The following is an 18,429-nucleotide window of genomic DNA, read 5'->3' on the forward strand; positions in this document are numbered from 1 at the left end:
CGTCACTGCATGGCTCTCTTGGTCAGTAATTTGTGGAGAGTTACATTGTAGGACCAGCTGGGTGAGTGCCCCCTGCCTCTCCTAGTCCCACCAAAAATCTTTTGACCAAAGACCTTATGCATAGATTGTTGCACCTTGTCCAGGCAGAAAAATTTAGTAACAGATTTGGAGAGCTCCTTAATAAAAGGTTCTCAGTACCAACCTCTATCTGCCACCTGGCTTGCTTCTGAGGTGGCCTATTTTGACCAAAAGTGACCTCCTGCATTCCAAGGAGAGGGCACAATTGGTGTACCACAGAATGCAGAATATTGTGGGCCCACCCTGAGAGGATGTTGGGTTCAATCAGATTCCCAGTTTCCCAGGTTTCCTTTGCCATATTGGGGTGAGTGCTACCTTCCCTGCCAGAGATGGCCTATGACATTCTGCCCTAAGTCTTCCCCAAACCTATTTATCAAGGGGTTTTCTGCTGTGGCTGCTCACACATTGAGCAACCTTTGATGCTCGGGTACAGCACGAGGAATGGGGTGAAAGATATCGTCATGTTTGAAGATAACTGGTGGGTCAACCAACCCCGTGGTGTCAGAGTTACCTGGAAGGTCGTACCTGGGATGTTTAGGGCTGCTTTCCAGCCTCCATGGTCTACTGGGGCCTAGTTCATCCCTAGAATCTGCATTGACGGAATCTTCCCCAGCATCATAGTCCGAAGGGAGGAAAGAGTCATCTGCGGCAGTATTCCCAGGATTCTCAGCTCCCTGACTATTCTTGGGTCACCACTCATCTTGTCAAGAAGGCCAGGCGCAATCTTTTGAATGCGTCCAATGGTGGAGGATGTGGTCCTTTCGAAAGAGACTTCCAAAATATCCACCAGCCCTCCATTGAGGGTAAAAATGCCTGGTCTTCCTCCACTTCCAGTATTTGCCAGGTACATCTGTAAATAGATTGAATGGGGGATTAGCCAAGGCTTGTTAGAAAAAAGATCTGCCTCGAAGGAAAACCTGGCCAGGATGAAAGCCAGAATTATCAGGGAACTCTGTGTAATCAACAGGAGTTAATGAACACTTATTTCACAAGAAAAGCACCCAGAGCCTCATAAGGAGAGACCAGCGTGCCCGCTGTCACTGCTCACTGCATTGGAATGCAGAATCGCATATGAGCGAGACTCACAGGCTCCTCGCACACTTACCCTCTAGTGGCCTTAGGGTGTCAATGCAGCAGCACGGATGTTGAAGTCGCAGCCTCCGAGTGCCCAAGAAAAAAACATCCTGCAGCCCTCCTAGGCAGTAAAACACATCCTCCAAGGCTCCTGAGTCAATCAGGAATTTTGCACAGAGCTCTGCTCGAGGTTCAGGGTGAGAGCTCTGTAGTGGGCCCTCAGGCCACATCTCGAACTACCCCGCACCAGGGCATAGTAAGAGCAGTAGTGCTGGGACGGGGAAACTTTACAATTAACTGTTGTGCTGCAGGGATAACAGTTGTTATGAATGATTGAGAAGATTTATCAGTAATGGAATACAAGGCCAATATCTAACAAACTGAAAAGACAATCAAGGAAAAACACTTATCTGGCTGCTGAGCAGCAAAAAACGATTACGTTATTTCCCTTGATGATGTCAATATAGTGGTCGGTGCATGGCTATTGGTGGACTGGATTATAATGTCTTTCTTAATACTCATGGGATGTGTAGTCTTCAATCTTGCTTATAGTTGTTTAATTGGGCTGCTAAGTTAAAATATGGAAGGAGAAATGCATAATCTGAGCCTCAGGTCCTGACATTAAATCTGTAGCTCTGAAATGCAGCTGGATGGGTAAAGCAAATGCAAAATTTAATACAGATTTATTCTGATTCATTTGAAATTGCCAATAATTTTTGTTGTTGATGTATCGGTCACATTCAACACCAGTGGTTCTTAACCTTTTGAGATCTGTGGACCCCCATTGAGTCATTATTGTATTCCAGGGACCCACACTGAATTATTACTGGAATCCAGGGAACCGCAACAAATCATTACTGGAATCCGGGCCTATTATGGAGTCATTATTGGAAGCTGGGGACCACGGTCTAAGCAGAGGCTACAATTTAAACCTTAAAACAATACACAAAAATACAGAAATGAATATACATTAAACAAATTCACAAATTGTGAAGTAGTTAATTTAATTCACAAACAATTATAGAAAATTAAATTTGGTATTATTTAATGGGAATTATGAAGCTTTCCTTAATTTGTAATTTAATTCTAAAAGTTGAAGCTGTATGCTAGACTGTAGCATAACACTTTGTCCTTAAGTTCCTAATGTGGGCTTTCTTTTTCTGTCTGAGCTTCAATTGAGGCCACTCATCAACTATTTGTTATTCTGTTTACTCTGCTTTGGCTGCTCTGCCAATCCATCCAAGGACACCAACTAATTTTAAGCTTACAATTTCAAATTTCTTTATATTTACAGTACAATATGTTTTGTTTTGTGTTACCTTGTGATCCTTTATTTATGTATACTTTATTAATCTGCTAATATTATTTAATTGTCTGAACAGTGACAGATCCCCGGGCTCCTGAAACCACAGGTTAAGAACCACTGCTGTATGCAACAGACACATATGTAACATCAGTGCACCTATGCAGTGAGACAAAATGCTCATAATCTAGGCATAAGTGCACATGGTGCTACCATGCTGATGCAGACACGCTAATACTTTTCCCCACAATCAGTTTCAGTCAAGTGTGGCAAGTGCTGTATAGTGAACGCAAGCTAGCCACTCTCCACTGTCCAGTGACCATGGCTGAACAGTAGCTAATGTAGGATTCTCTCAGCCTGAAAGGAGCAGTGCCAACTAAAGCACCAGTAAGCACCATTTATCTATGGGACTGAGCTGTGACCTGATTTGATCCTGTATCTGGAAAATGTTTCATGGAGAAGATATTCACTGAGGGCCTGGTTCTGAAAGGGCCTCAGCACTCGTGGCGTAGGCCCTGCTGTTATGTGAGAATTCTCATTGAAGAGATTCTGCCCTGAGTTCCAAGAATCCCCCACAACTTTGGACTTCCACAAAGGACCTCAGCACTTGTGGCAGAGGCCCCGGAGCCATGTGGGAGTCTCTGAACTCAGGGTGCAGTCTCTGCAATGAGAATTCTCATTGCAGAGATTCTGCCCTGAGTTCGGAGACTTCCCTACTACTGGGCACCCTCCACCATGAGTGCTGAGGCCCTTTGTGAGGGACTGTGCCCATAGTGAGAGCATCTTTTTTGATGTCCATGTACAATGCTTGTTTGATCAAGAAGCTAGGCTTGGCTTCACTTCTGACTTTGAAGCGTCAAGGGCCGGCAATGTTCTAGCCTTTAGAGTCAAATATGTTTCCAATCTAAATGTGATTGAGGGGTTCAGCTCCTGTTGTTTCCGCTCATTACTGCCCAAATCAGCTTATACACTCTCCTGGCATATTAACAGGGCTTTGCACATAATGCCCATATAGCATTTAAAACAAATTACTTTATGATAAGCTATAATAAAAAACTAAAAAAACAACCTGTATTGGTAGAAACGTTTCTAGCTGGTTTTTACATCCCAACAACCCCCCAAAAAAGTCTGTGATTCAGTCCCTGTGTCAAGTATATTTGATACTGAGGGAGAAGGTAAGATTAAAACAGAGAGAGAAGAATGAGAAATACAGGAAAGACAGGGGAGACAGGGGGAGGTCCTTGCAGGCAGCAGACAGTGAGGCCAGTGGGATGCACTAAGCTTTCATACAACCACAATGTCTAAATTGTCTTTACCATATCATGCCCAGATTTTAAGTTGGGAAAATAATTTTAATGAGCAAATACCTTCAATCTATGTTTTATAGTATGGCAAATTGTAATAACACTCAATCAGTGTACAATTTTCTTTTTATCACCCAAGACCTTTCTGGTGCTTTACCCTAATATACCAGGTGGCATTGACATCTTGCAACTGATATATATCAATACACAATCTGGCTGATATACTCCATGGAATTCTGTGAATAAAGAGACAGTTTGACTCTTAAGTTCCACTGTTTTTGTTAATAAATGTAGTTATAGAAAATCACTCATATATAGAAGGATAGAAGGGATCTCACAACAAAATTCACAAATCATTCACAAACAATTGACCCTCTGGAACTACACCTGTCTCTTTCTCCATCCATTGTAGTGAAACTGCATTTCATGCTTAGCAATGAGCTAAGTTTACTTGAATTAAGAACTCAGTGTTTGCCATACTGAGCAACCCTTAACCTTGCAGCCACATAAATATTTGAACTACACCAAACACCATCTGTACATACAGGCTAAATGAAGGAATATTTTTTTGTATATTATTCTATTCTAATAGTTTTTTTTATCCTAGTTTACCCTCTCGTTCCTTTATGTTCTCCCATGTCATGTAATAATGCCACTGATCCATATCAGGTCCACTTCGGTTTACTCTACATTACATCTTAGTTCAGTGCTGTGTAGCTGTGGCACAGAGCAGTCAGGTGTAACTCAATGGAAGTGTAAAGCATTTATCTAGGCCAAAATAGTCAATAAGTAAGACAGAACACAAAATAAAAACCAACTCCAATTTATAAAAGTAGAGTATATTTTTTATCTTCAAATAGACATCATAGCAACAAAAATCAGATGAAGGGAACAGGAGTTATAATTTTTGCAAGGTTTTCATAAATCACTGCTTTTCGCTCCAAAAAGTATAGAAAAGTTATTTTAAAGTTTGTAAATCACTGCTTTTTACTCTTTACTCTTAGCAGTAGTCTATAAACCCTGAATGTGAGGGTCCAGGAAAAAGTCAAGGTTTCAGACCAATTGTGATGGAAAAGAGTATTCTAAATGGGGTAACCCATAGGACCACTGGACCCTGGTAGACAAAGGTACAAGAAAAACGGTCACAGTGGCTGACTGCTTATAGATTTATGTACATAGAACTAAATTCAAAACCATTAAGTAATTTAAAACGTCACAGCACAGAATGATGACCGGAGCCTGCCGACGGTTACTCATCAACCATTCAAGGGACAACAAGGTGTACTTTTGGCACCCTTCTCCTAATTAATACTGGAATTGCTTTACTTTTACAAGAGCCAACTCGGCCCACATTTTGAAAATACAGCCAGATTTTTTGTGCTGCTTCCCAAAGGTGCTTCATCCCCTCCCACACTATCACGTTGAGTCCTGATGAAGACCCCATGAAAAGGATGAAGCAGCCTTTATGACAAGAGTGGTCGAAACGTTGACATATTTGTATCAATTTCAAACGTGGGCAACAGAGACTTTTTTTATCTGTGCCTAGAGTGTTCTGTTTATTTTGTATATTGTTTCGTCGATTTAAAGACCGGATTGGTTCTAAACTATTTGGATGTATTTGAACCACATTGCCTTTCCGTTCCTTCACGTAATCACCCAATTTTCCCTGAGCACTCACCCCTCCCTCCCTTTCTGAGCACCGATGTGTACCAATGTTGATTTATTTCATATTCATATGTTTTGATTGATTCTTTTTCTGTGATGCAACATTAAATCATAGTAAATCATCTTTCTGTGTTGTGACGTTTTGATTTACTTATAGGTTTTGATTTTAGTTCTATGTACATAAATCTATAAGCAGTCAGCCACTGTGACCCTTTTTCTTGTAACTTCAATCGTGATGGAAGTCAGAGTTCTACAGATGCCACGTTGGTCCTGGTAAAAGTTTTCCTTGGCACTCAGAAATATTCTTCATTTCGTTAACTGCGAGGTCCTCTCTAACTTGACTCCGGTCTTGAATTCAACGCTGATGGATCAGCTAATTTCAGGGAGTTCCAATGAAGGACTCGGTTCTCGGCGGGTTCTCAACAGTGTTCAAGGCTATCCACAAACCAGCATTTAGCGGTAGTCTAGGAGCCTTGGGATCAGAAATCATCATCTTTTCCTTTGGCTCACATGTAGCAGTCCTGTGTCAAGAAAGAGTCCACTCCAGCAACAGCCAAGGGTCAAGGACCTGAGAGGGACCTCGTGGATTTTTAGAACTCGATCTCTTGGTTACACCAGCAGCATCCACGGCAAGTCCAAGGCAAACTGGTCAGCTGGGCACTATGCAGGTGCAGGGCTTATTTAGCTTTTGCATCCCTGAAGCTTAACAGAAGGCTAACCATCTAACCCTTGTAGTCCACTTACTGGTCCTTGGAACAAGTAGGAGCAGGTCCAGCCCTCACAGTCTCTCTCCCTGAGTTCAGTAACCGGAGCAGAACATCTCTTTCTGAAGTCCTCTCTTCACTCAGTTGGTGCAGCAGGTGCGGGTTTGCATGGTTCAGCCTCTTTTTCTAACTTCGAGGATGCATACTAATATTAAAAAGGAAGGCATGGGCATGGCAAAGGATTATCTTTTTGCTTTGTCAGAGCTGGGGGCCTGAGCAGCAGGGTCCAGTGCATTTCAGAGTCAGAAAACTGTTGGAGATCAGTCACCTCTGTGGAGCGGAAACCTGATGTATTGAGGTACTGCTCACAGGCAGCAATATTTATATAGAAAAACCACAATATGTTAGTTTCTAAACCTATTAACCTTTTAGCAGTTTCCATGCATGGTGGGTGAAAAAGCCCCAATGTGAGTTTCTGTTCTCGCAATTTAAGTTAAGCAAGAATATGTTTATGTAACAGCACAGAAAGTGGTTATATCGTGCTAAAGTTTTTTTTAGGGCCAAGCTATCTGACCTTTACATGTGATTTATTTTGCCAAGCCCTCTGACCTCTACATGTGGTTTCTGCAACAGCATGCACATTTTCATCAGCATATGTCCTAAGGCATGGTGAGACACCTGGTGTCTCATCCTGTGTATGTGTTCAAGTAGGGGTGTGAGGAGGGGAAGCGGGCCCTTATGTGATTGGTGCATCTCAGCCCATTCCCCTAGCAGATGTGAATTGTGGTGATTTATTTTCTTGCAATGGCCTATCTGACCTAACTAAAAGATGTTCTTTCAAGTTTCCTGAAACTGAAGTCCGATTTGACTTTACGTTCTAGGTTTGCACATTGTCTTTGAGCACATATCTTTTTCCAAGTACAGGTCTGTCACAGCTTGCATAGCTTTGAGGCTATCCCTAACCTGAGAGATAAGTGTGGGGGTCTGGGATCTTAGACCTTCTCGGACCCCTATAGGGTGCATTCAATCTTGCCCTCCATCATTCCCCCCTCTAGTTGATTTTTCAACTATCTCTCCTAACCTCTCATCTTCTGCAAGGATTATCTCATGCTCACTACCCTGTCCCTTTGCTACCTCAATGTATTTTCTAACCATGAACACTCCTCCCACCTTAGTTGACATCCTCTTGCAGCATGCTATCACTAGCTGGATAGTGCAACACATCAATAACAACTGTACACAAAAGGCTGAAAGACCTTGAACAACCATCCATCCAGGATGGCAACAATCAACCCAACCCTTGAACCATTTGTCAGGGGTACCTCCCTCACTGACCATTTCTTTTGCGGGTCATACAGTGTCTGAACTGCCTCGGTATATGTCCCATTATCTGCGTTGATGCATACGCCCCTCTCCATGGCCATCGTAAGGTCAAGTACATAACGGTGCTGCATGATCATAAGTGTTAAGGATGCTCTTCTTTTGTGGCATTGATCCGTCTTCTGTAGCATTGTTCACCTTCATCAGTTCCCACCTAACTATTTGCAACCATCAGGCATTTGCTTTTGCCTGAATGAATGGAAGGAAACTCATCAGAACAGCTGGGCATCAATAGTCTGTGGTCCTGTGGGCCTTTTTGTCATACAGAAGTGCCATAACATTCTGCAGCTCTTCTCTTCTGATGATGGGGAAGCAAGGTAGTTGGATGGCTCATGTGATTGTCATGTAGAAGTGTCCACTCCTGGTATTACCAGAGTGGGGGTGTGAAAAGTGACCAGGGAACAGTGGCCATTCCAGTTCGAAGGTAGTTGCATGTGGAGCCAGGGCTGCACTGCCAATAGTGGTCCATTAGGCTAGTGGGGCCCCCCTGCATATCATATTGTATATGGTGGTGTTACGATTGAGGTTACTGGCAACTTTTATTGCCCCATTTCCTCTGAAACATAGATACCATTGTGTTAATTTCATTGTTGCTTTAGGGTGTGTTGCAGTTCCTGTCCATGTACGTCTCTATATGTTCGCATTCCACACAGATGCAGCATATTGTTGTTAGTAAGACTCATCTCTGTGCTTTTAAAATTATGCAGCTTGGCGCAGCAAAATTGCTTGAGGCTTTGTGCTGCGTCATATTTGTATAAAAGAGGCCCAAAGTTCCTGATGTATACTGGAGTTCCCAATGGTATGAGCATCTGTTGGTTATCCGCTGAAGGTGCAGTGGTGTGCTTGTCAGATGTATGGGTAGCCTGTTTAGAAAAGAACTTTGTTGATTTTATTATCTCAGACATGTAGGCAATCATTTCAGTTTGTACAAATTCGGGTGCACTGTCAGTCTGCAACTTATGTCTAGTTAGTGGCACAGATGTGTTCATTACTCTTCCAGTCACTGTCTGGCATGTGTTAAAATTGTGATCTTATCCTGGTGTGTTTATCAAGGCAAATAGTGTCAATAGGAGACAGCACAACCAATTCTTAGTGGCCAAGATGGCCACTGTTCCAGGTCACAATGGAACAGGAGGGGGTGAATCAATTAACACATATTTTACCTTTCCTCAACATTACTAATCCGATTACTCCTCTAGAGAGTACCTCACCATTGGTCGGACAACTGCAACAGGCTTTGTATAGTTTCCAACTAACGCATCAATTCTAGTTGTGTCAAAGTTCCTCTCAAAGTCACACTCAAGACAACGATCTATGTGCTGCATTGCCCTGTCTATGTTGTTCAATAATGCTTCATCTGTCTCTGTGTCTTGGGGTGTTAAATCTTCTAGCCCTCAAACCTGAGGGTGTGGAGTTATAGTTCTGATATGGGGATAATAGTTAGTATTGTCACTATTTGTTATGGTGTTTATGAGGCCACTGCAAGACTACAACACTTTGATGTTGATGACAATGTTCTTGCGGGATGCTTCTGTGACACACATATTTGAATTTTAGAAATGCTTCCAATTTAAGTCATATGACAGTCACTGCTTAGGTTTTCTCAGTAACCCTTAAATTTGAATTACTCTGGCTAAAGGATCAATATTTATTCTAATAATGGATCTTTCGGCTCCTAGAGACTAATGTTGAGGTCCTTATGTGAAATGTTTCTCTTTCTTTATGACCCTTTTGACGCATTTTGTACTATGGTATTCTTGGCAGAGCAAAATTCGACTTGACATTAATCCTTATTGGGTAGATACGCATTTTGCCTACGTTGTTTTTGTGTTTGACCCATATTCTATCATCTGTCATACTTAGTACATGTGGTGGTACATATGGTCTGTAATACTGATCTGACAATATCAATATAATCAAACAATGCAAACCCACCACTCCATCTGGCTAATCCAAGCAAATGATGTGAACACTTGTCTATCATTAGAAATAAGTGTTTATTTGCCTATAGTATTATTAAATGGAGAGAACATAGGGCTGGACACCAAAACATTAGTGAACCGCACACATTGTTTCTAAACACAAAAACATTAGTGAACCCCACACATTGTTTGCTATTTCCAGAGAATAGAACTTGTGCAATAGGTTCTTACAAAGAGAAGAATTTGCAATTCCTTACATGGTCCTTGCAGTCGAGGGATGGTGGATGATATTACGTTCAAGGTAGGGCTTGGTGAATACTGCTGGCACATGGTGCAAGTGTGTATGTACATTGTGATCCTCTCATGTAAATTGGGAACAAACCAATCCTAGAGTATTTGCAGGGACATGTCTCTTGAGGTGTGTGAAGGGAGATGCAACTGGTTAAGCCCTATGAGTAGCAATGTTTGGAGCATGACAAGTTTTGCTCTGGATATGTCTGTATGTTAGGTGTGTTCCCATCTGTATGCACTCTCTGGTCTCCCACAACTGATTGTCATGTTCAAGTGTGCTTCCTTGTAACACCCATAGGTATAGGTGAACTGAGTCTGTAATATCTGAAGACATCGAAAGAGGTCCGAAGGTGCTGTTATTTCACTGAATAACAAAACTCTGGTATGTGTGTTGTCAAGGGGGTGTTTTATGCATCAGTGATGGTATGTAAAGAAGGTATTTGCGTTGACTATATGGCATTTAACTACCTTGATGATGTGAGTCAACTAAGGAGGACATAAGATGGTGTCTTTAGTTTTCACTTGAGGTCCCCTCTTCTGCTTTGTTATCACTAGGACACTCTGTTTTTTGTCAAATTTCAGGAGCTTCCTCTTGACCTTTTCTGGGCTGGTGAACCTACCTCTGGTTTCTGTGAGTGGCTTTTCTTTGCACTGCCTTTGGGTCTGCCTGTGGTCTCTTCTCAGTGGGAGGGCCGGCAGGCTCCTGGGGCAACGGGTGTATGTGTGGTGTTTAGTGGCTTTGTGCCATTTCTCGCTATGCTACACTATCTGGTCTTTTTCACCATGGATTCCTCCAACCTGGTGTTCTACAGGGGATCCCATGTCTCTTTGGTGAACCTTTTGAGCCATTGTGTGTAATTATTCCCTTGTCTCAATGGGTCGGTTCTAATGTGTACAATCCTATATTTAGTTCCAATGTTGTTTCTACTGTATATAATATGTCCCAAGTTTTATTTTTTATGTGGCATTTTGATGCGTTTCTCATGTACTAAATCCCTACATTTTGAAGGTCTTTGAGGAACATGTAAATGAGGCCAAGTGCACCACAGTGATTGTCTGTGGGCCCACTGAAATATTAATGTGACTTCAATATCACTCTCCACGAAGTGGCATCCGTGACACACATGAAGATCTAAAGGAAGGTTCACTTGTATTCTTCCTTTATAACTTCCCTCAACATCCATAGATGGGATAAACTTCCCAACTTAAGGTCTGGATAAATAATAACTCAAGTATTCTATATTAGTCACCTGATCTAATTCTGTCACGTATATGTATGTTGTTGGGAGACCTAAAGATGATGTATCATCAATACCTAGGCGTTCATGAATTTATCCCATTAAGGAATTATTAGATGATGCTGGCAGAAGGCAACAACCTGACTGTTATAAAGAAGGATAACTAAATCAGGGACCTGTAGTGATTGATCACTCGCGAATTGTTGAGATATTTGCCTAACTCACTCAATTACTTAAACTTCCTTTCCTGAAATTATACACTATCCATCATAAGAGAAAATCTGTCAATTTGTTCCTAAGTTATAAGTCTTGTGACATACATTATATAACAACATTACTCTGTGGCCACATTTTGATTTACATGTATGAACACATATTCATCGCCTTTTTGTAGACATAAACACTTTTCTTTTACCTACCTCTAAAATCAATCAGAATTCCTTAATCTAAACTACATAATAGGTCGGTAATCATTGGTCACTTCCCTCCACATTCATAGGGGGAATAAACACCACTATTTCTGACTACAATTGTGACTTCCAGCCTTTAGGTGTAGGATTCCCAGACTGACTTGAGTATTCCATTCTTACTCAGGGTAAAGTTTGATGACACCGGGAAAGCCATCCCTTTGCTGCAATGACAAACTTACACTGGGGGACCCATTCTCAAGTCCTACTCTGCCTTGACCACTTTCCACTGTTTATTCAAATACCCTGTATCTTCCAGTCTTACCACGGGGATCACTAAATATCTTTCGGAATCAACACCTGGATCAATAAATATTGTGTCATATCATTCATAAACAATCATGCATGCAAATACAAAAATATTCCATATTACATTGACAAATGCTGACTTTTTAATTAAAAGAGAATTCACAATGTACTCACCGTAGAGATGCCAACTTCAGGTCCTGCCCACCCTGTGAATAAGCATAACTTTAATGAAATTGGTGTCTACTTACCTTTTTTCAAATTGCGCAATCTATTTGACGAATGTAGACTGTATTCCAGATGGTAGCAATTGGTGAGGCCAAATGGTACTCCTGGCTGGCTTGCCAATTTGTTGGAGGGAAATCTGAAAAAGAAAAAACAAAGACACAATTGGAAAAGTAATATAGGTTTAATATAATGCTGCAGGGGAGATGTCACCTCCTTAAAGCTGAAATCTGATGCCCGAAGTACTGCTCGGAAGCAGTGATAGTTATGCAGAAAAACCACAAGATATTAGTTTCAAAACCTATTGACCATTCAGCGGTGTCCGTGCATGATAAGTGGAAAGCCCCAAATGTGAGTTTCTATTCTCAGAATTTAGAGGAAGCAGGAATATGTTTATGTGACTGCACACTGCGTAATTATATTATGCTAAATGCTAATTGTGCCAAGCTATCTGACCATTACATTTGGTTTCTACAGCAGCATGTGAATGTTTGTCAGCATGTGTTCTAAGGCATGATGAGACACATGGTGTCTCATCCTGTGTACGTGTTCAAACAGGGGTGTGAGGACCTGGAGCACTTAGAGGGGAAGCGGGCCCTATTTGATTAGTGCATCTTGGCCCCTTCCCCTAGCAGATGTGGATTGAGGTGATCTATTTTCTTGCAATGGCCCATCTGACCTAACCATGAGATGTTCTTTCAAGTTTACTGAAACTGAAGTGTGATATTACTTGTCTGTTCCAGTTTTCCCACTGTCTTTCAGCTCATATCTGTTTCCAAGTACTAGTATGTTGTTGCTTGCAGAGATTTGATGCTATCCCTCCCCTGAAAGATCCGTATGGGGGGTTGGGGTCTTAGGCCTTGGCGGACCACCATCAGGTGCATTTCATTTTGCCCTACATCAAAACCAGCAGCATTCGTCCAAAACTTTGTGGGTGAAAATAAAAAAAAGTTTAAATTCTTACATTCATCTTTGCTCTTCTACTTCATCACAATATACATACACAATTCAGTGCTTGATGTGCAAGACCTTTCCAAGTCACAGACCCTCCAATTCTTAGGATCAGAGGATCCACAATAACAAAATATTGTTTTATTAGTTAGTAAACCCATTTTGGAGTCCAAAAAGCTTTTCTGATTTGCAAACGAAGTTCCGAGACGCATTTCTCACCTGAGTTAGGAGGCTACATGAATGAGGGACCCTTCCTAACTGTGATTCACAGTGACATTTGAACGTTTGGTGACCAAAGCTGTGGTCGCAAACCATTGATCAGATACCGATACCCTAGTTGCTGCAATATCTGCTTCACCTTCTCTTTGATGTTTCCATTGAGTGGCCTCAGGCAAGTGTACACTGGGCCAGGGAACAACAACATTGCTTCCCTGATGTTTTCCCAAAAGCTAATTTTTTTAACAGTGGAACCTGCCCCTATCAGAGACATGGGCCACTTTAAAAGAAAGTATTTTGTTTGCAAATGTGAACTTGGGGATGAAGCTCTGCAGTCTCTTGCAGGCCACCATCCTTCTGTGCAAATTATAGAGGGTGACAAACAGTAGCTTGCCTAATAAATACAAATTATGCAAGTAATTTTGCAACCCTCTCTGAATGGTCATTTTGTGAAGTGACCTATCGGTACTTAAGTGGCATCCCCAAAATTTCAGGCAGGTATCAAAAACTCTGTGGGCATTTGCTCCCACTATTTGCAAAATGTCTGTACTTACATCTAACTCTTTAATTTTGAGGCATTACAGTTGATCTATAATGGTTCTGTTTCTTCTATTTCTACACATGGTCTGCACATTTTTGCATCGCTGAAACGTTAAAATAATATGTTTAAACATAAAATTGGCAGTTGGCAAATAGAAGTCTTGTATTTCATTTATTTAGTGATGGGTTTTAATGAAAATATTTATGATTTATTTAGGAAGAGATACTTTGGAAGGGCAAAATGCCGAGAAGAATACATGAGTAGAACTTTTAAATCATAGTGATAAAATTGAAATTCCTCCAGTGGATTGTTTAGTCATTTTAGCACTAACTCCATAAATTAAATTAAAAGACTAAGGAGGTTGTTTAGTGCTTGTAGCCAAGCACCCTGTTCACCAAACGGGAGGGACATCCACTTCAGGTGAATCTTCATGTTTCTGCCAGTGAAGCCCCAGCTGGCTCCACCAGCAGAACCTTATATCGATGGCATCACAGACATTGGCCATTGACCTTTGTAAATTAGACTGTTTGCCCTATCTAGAGAAGACAATCTGACATATTTTTTTTTCCTGTTCAGTATTGTATAAATCTGGAGGTTCTGAACAGAAAAAAAATACAAATGAACCCCACAACCTGGGAGAAATATCTAAGGGTGTTATGGCCATTAGTTTTTTGTTACTATTTTTAATATAGACTCATGGTTTTGGTACTTTTTTTTTTTTAAAGACACAAATATGTGCTCAGCGTGGGGAATGAAAAATAGGGGCCACTTAGCAAACCAACAGTGCCGTCTGAGGACCTGCTGTGTTGGTCTCTCTTTTGGAGGCCCAGAGATCTCCACCAAACAAGCAAATACCTCCAAATATGGTGGCCTGTTATTTACCAGGGCGGCGGATGATATAACCTCCTCCACACTGGCAGGATGCCCACCAAACTTTCAATAGCCTCTTTGTCTTATCCCCAACTTTAGAATGAGACTGTAGAGCCCAAGAGTACATAAGCATGTTGCTGCATTCAAAATATTATCAACTGTTAGCAAATGTAATGATTTTCAAATATCACCTATTCACTGTTCTTTATAGAAACCCCATTGGCGATAGAGTAGCTCAATCCCCCGTCTATGACACTGATTAACAATATCTTGAGATAAAACATAATTATCAATTCTGTTAACAACTGCTATTATTTTTTAAATATATCACTTTATCACTCACTTTATCACTGTTCTATTTACAGAAACCCCAATGGTGATGGTTTAGCTGACTGGCCAGTGTATGCTGCTGATGAGCAATATCTTCAGATAAGCCTACATCCGAAAGCAGGAAAACAACTTAAGCAACATCGAGTGACTTTCTGGAGCAAGACCCTGCCTGAAAAACTTGATGCAATTAATGCACAAAGGAAAAAGCATGAAGAGTTGTGATAAACCACATAGGAATGGGGCTTGAATTGTGATTTATTAATTTACCACAATCAATGAGGGTATAATTAGTGTGTGGGTTTCTTCCAACAAAAAATACTAGTTGAGTTTTCTGCCCTACTAAAGGCAGAACACCAAATTAAATACAGCAGGTTAGAGCTTGAGCTCTGACTCACCAGGAACTAGTTGTGTAAACTCAATACATTCTGAATATCCCTTCTATAGTTGCAAACATATAAGTTATTTAAACCAGCATTTATATGGATCCCATGACAACTTAGAAACAATTATTTGCCAATTAAACTAAAACGTTATGTAAATTGTGTTTATATTCAAGACATACTTTTATATACTTAATACATTTTGTGTCACCAGTGAACCCTGTCCACGACCATTATGTTTAATCTATCGGTCTGTATTACTGGATTTTACAGTTGCGGGAGCAATAAAGGATTTACTATTCACTGATGATGGGATCATATAAACTACATGCACATTAAAACATAGATTTACAAATAAAATTCAGTTTTTTTAATTCAATTGGCCAAGTGTGATGATTAATTCTTTTTTGTACATATTTAATTTTATGAGTTAATTAACCTACATGTGGTATGCTGAAAAGGTTCCTTATCTGAAGTTACATATGGGAAGTCTGTTGGCTTTAATGAGAGTAGGCAAAAAGTTGACTTTGCAAATTCAAGGCCGCCAAGGTAATTACCCAAGATTTATGAGAATGCCTTGTTTTTAGAGTTTTGTGGAAGGTAATGACTACTAACAACACAAAACTGTCTTGTGCACCTTTCTAAATACCCCCTGCAACAAGACTCGTTTTTGTGCCATTGATACCAATGAGGATGAAGCCAAGAGCAAACTGAGCAAGCTACTGATTTTTTTTGCTTGTTGGGAGAAGTGCTTTTCTACCACAGTGGCTGGTGTGAGGATTCCAGTGGCTGCATCCTCCTTGCGAGGGTCCTCACACTTTACATACTAAGAATGACCTTGAGATGTAAAATGCAAAATGGTTGTTTTGCATTCCGCAGAACACTGAATCACCTTGTCAGTCATTCTGTTATTCTATTATTTTATCTTTTTTATATTGCACACATTCACCTATTCCTTCATATGCTACTTGAATTATTTATAGTACTCTGATATGGTATTTGTGAGTTTTCCTATATAGGCTCTGGATGAGGTTGAGCGCGCCACTGGATAGGCATTCACCCAATCTGTAACGGTATTGAATAGGGGCGCCCAGCAATTGTGTTCTTTTAGTATACTGCCAAGTCAACGAAGAGTTGTTCAATGTTTGGGTTGTACATCGCTGGAGGGTGTGGGCTTTTGAACCCTCTCTTTTAACACAAGTCAATTCTGAAGGTTTAGTCAGCCACTTGGGGTCATGGACCAATTACAGCATAGACTGGATAATCTCTTTCTACTGTGTTGGTCAGTGATTGTGCTAGTGATATCAGTGTATGTTACTAGTACTACTTTTGTTGTTTTTCAGCTGAGCCTGCAGTTGATAAATTAATTGCTAGATATTTCCTTCGCTATCTAGTTTGGTTAGGGTACTCAACCACTTTTTGCAGATCTGAGCTGTAGTCTGTCTGCTCCAGATTCACCCAATGGCCTTATTTCGACTTCCCAATCCTTGACGGAGGGTGTTCGAGCTGATCCGGTTTAATTATTTGAGGATTTCCCACTCTTGCATACTTTGATACCCTTCCTCCCATTTGGCATGTGTCCCAGTTAGGCCTAAAAGGAAACGTTGCCATTTTACATGATCACAGGGCTTCCCTAAAGTTGCCTTTACTTTTTAAATTGGCCTCTTTTTATAGCTTTTATACTTTTTAATTTTGGCTTTCTGTTTGCTTTGAGTCTCCACATAGCATGAGTGCCTGTTTTATGTGCTTTCTTCTCAACAATTTTAACGTATGATTTTTTAGTTGCATTTGTAGTAGTAGGGTTTTTTAGCTTTAGATAGCTTCTTAGTCAACGTATGTCCTATGAGTGGGTGTCATGTGTCTCAGTTAGGCCTAGAAGGAAACATTGCCATTTTACATGAACATAGGGCTTTCATAAGTTGCCTTCACTTTTCACATTGACTTTTGACACACATTTGCATTTGTGACCCTTTGGGTCCGTCCCCCAGAAACACCAACCTTGCTTACATGAGTCAACTTCAAAAGAATACTAGTTTATTGCCTAGGCAATATGTACAAGACCTACATATACTTTGAGCAAATGTGCTTGTTATTTTCATCCAAATGGCGACACAGCTATCTGTAGCACACAAACAATGGCAGCCTGATCACATTCTCAGTCCAAGACAAGTATGCCTTTTTCTATAAATAAACATCTGTTTCAGGGTTTAGGCAGAGGAGGCACTTATGTTGACTTTGAGATGTCTCTACATGCTGACGCTTTCATGCAGCAGATGACTGACATCTCCGTGAGGGGTTTCCTACTCGTGACCAAGATGGGATCCTACATTCTTACCCACCAGGTAAAGAGTTTTATATAGCGCAAACTTAACCCAAATCGGATATCAGAGCGCTTTACATGAGCACCAGTTGCATTACAGACGGACACATTCATTTTTGTTGGGCATGGGGAGATTAAGTGATTTTCCCAGAATCACAGGATGTTTAGCGTCATTGCCGAGACTCGAACCCAGTTGCCCAGATTCAAGATCGACCACCCTAGCCGTTAGGCCAACTCCTCTCCCCTATATACACGTTGTTTCAGCACGACAGTGAAACTTTTTATTCTGTTCACTGGCCTGACACTCGTAACTTTCATCTGCTTCTGTATATTGATCATTGCAGTGCATATATTTTACACACGAATCACGTTGGTATGAGCGAAAGGTTTTAGGTCTGTCACTACAGGTCCTGAGGGAACAGGGTTGTCATGTTCAGTGGTTGCCAGAACTGTTTGCTCCCTGTCTAGGTTTAGGGGGCTTATAGTGGCACTGTGAGCTAGCTGGTCTAAGGGACAATATATCCTGCAGGGGTCTACAGAATCAGTCTAGCACCATCCCAAAGTTTGTGTCGTCCGCAAATGTGCAGTTCCTACTGACTAGTGGAACCTACATGGCACATTGAACACTCTAACTTCATTCTCATTTCTCTTTACCATGCTAGGCATTGAGGAGTTTATCAGGTGATATTATATGCTGTGTGTGGTTGGTGTCTTTTTAGTGGTATGATAGATTATTTAATGATTTGTGAGATGGTGGAAGAAGTACTACATAACATTCTAGAGCTAGCGTTGTGAGTTGCTGTAGTGAGATTCAACATTGTTTTGCTGCTAGGTTTCAAATAATATTATATGTATTTCTATCATGTGGGCTGTGGTAGTCAGAAAGATCAGTTTGTCTCACAGGTGTCAGGTGTTGCCACTGAG

At 40.9% G+C, this 18,429-nt stretch overlaps 1 protein-coding gene across 2 annotated transcripts in view; it reads left to right on the forward strand.

Annotated features, from left to right (window-relative positions):
• LOC146776044 (fatty acyl-CoA hydrolase precursor, medium chain-like) overlaps positions 1–15,564 on the forward strand; it is a 316,465-nt gene extending 300,901 nt beyond the window's left edge. For both annotated transcript variants that reach the window (XM_085638270.1, XM_085638271.1), the window contains exon 14: positions 14,841–15,564. In XM_085638270.1, the coding sequence (XP_085494396.1) occupies positions 14,841–15,027 (187 nt within the window). In that variant the 3' untranslated portion in view covers positions 15,028–15,564. The remainder of the gene's footprint in view (positions 1–14,840) is intronic.
• Positions 15,565–18,429: the final 2,865 nt, after the last annotated feature.

Source organism: Triturus cristatus, chromosome 12 (genome assembly GCF_964204655.1).
Source record: "Triturus cristatus chromosome 12, aTriCri1.1, whole genome shotgun sequence".
In the NCBI taxonomy this organism is placed as follows: domain Eukaryota; kingdom Metazoa; phylum Chordata; class Amphibia; order Caudata; family Salamandridae; genus Triturus; species Triturus cristatus.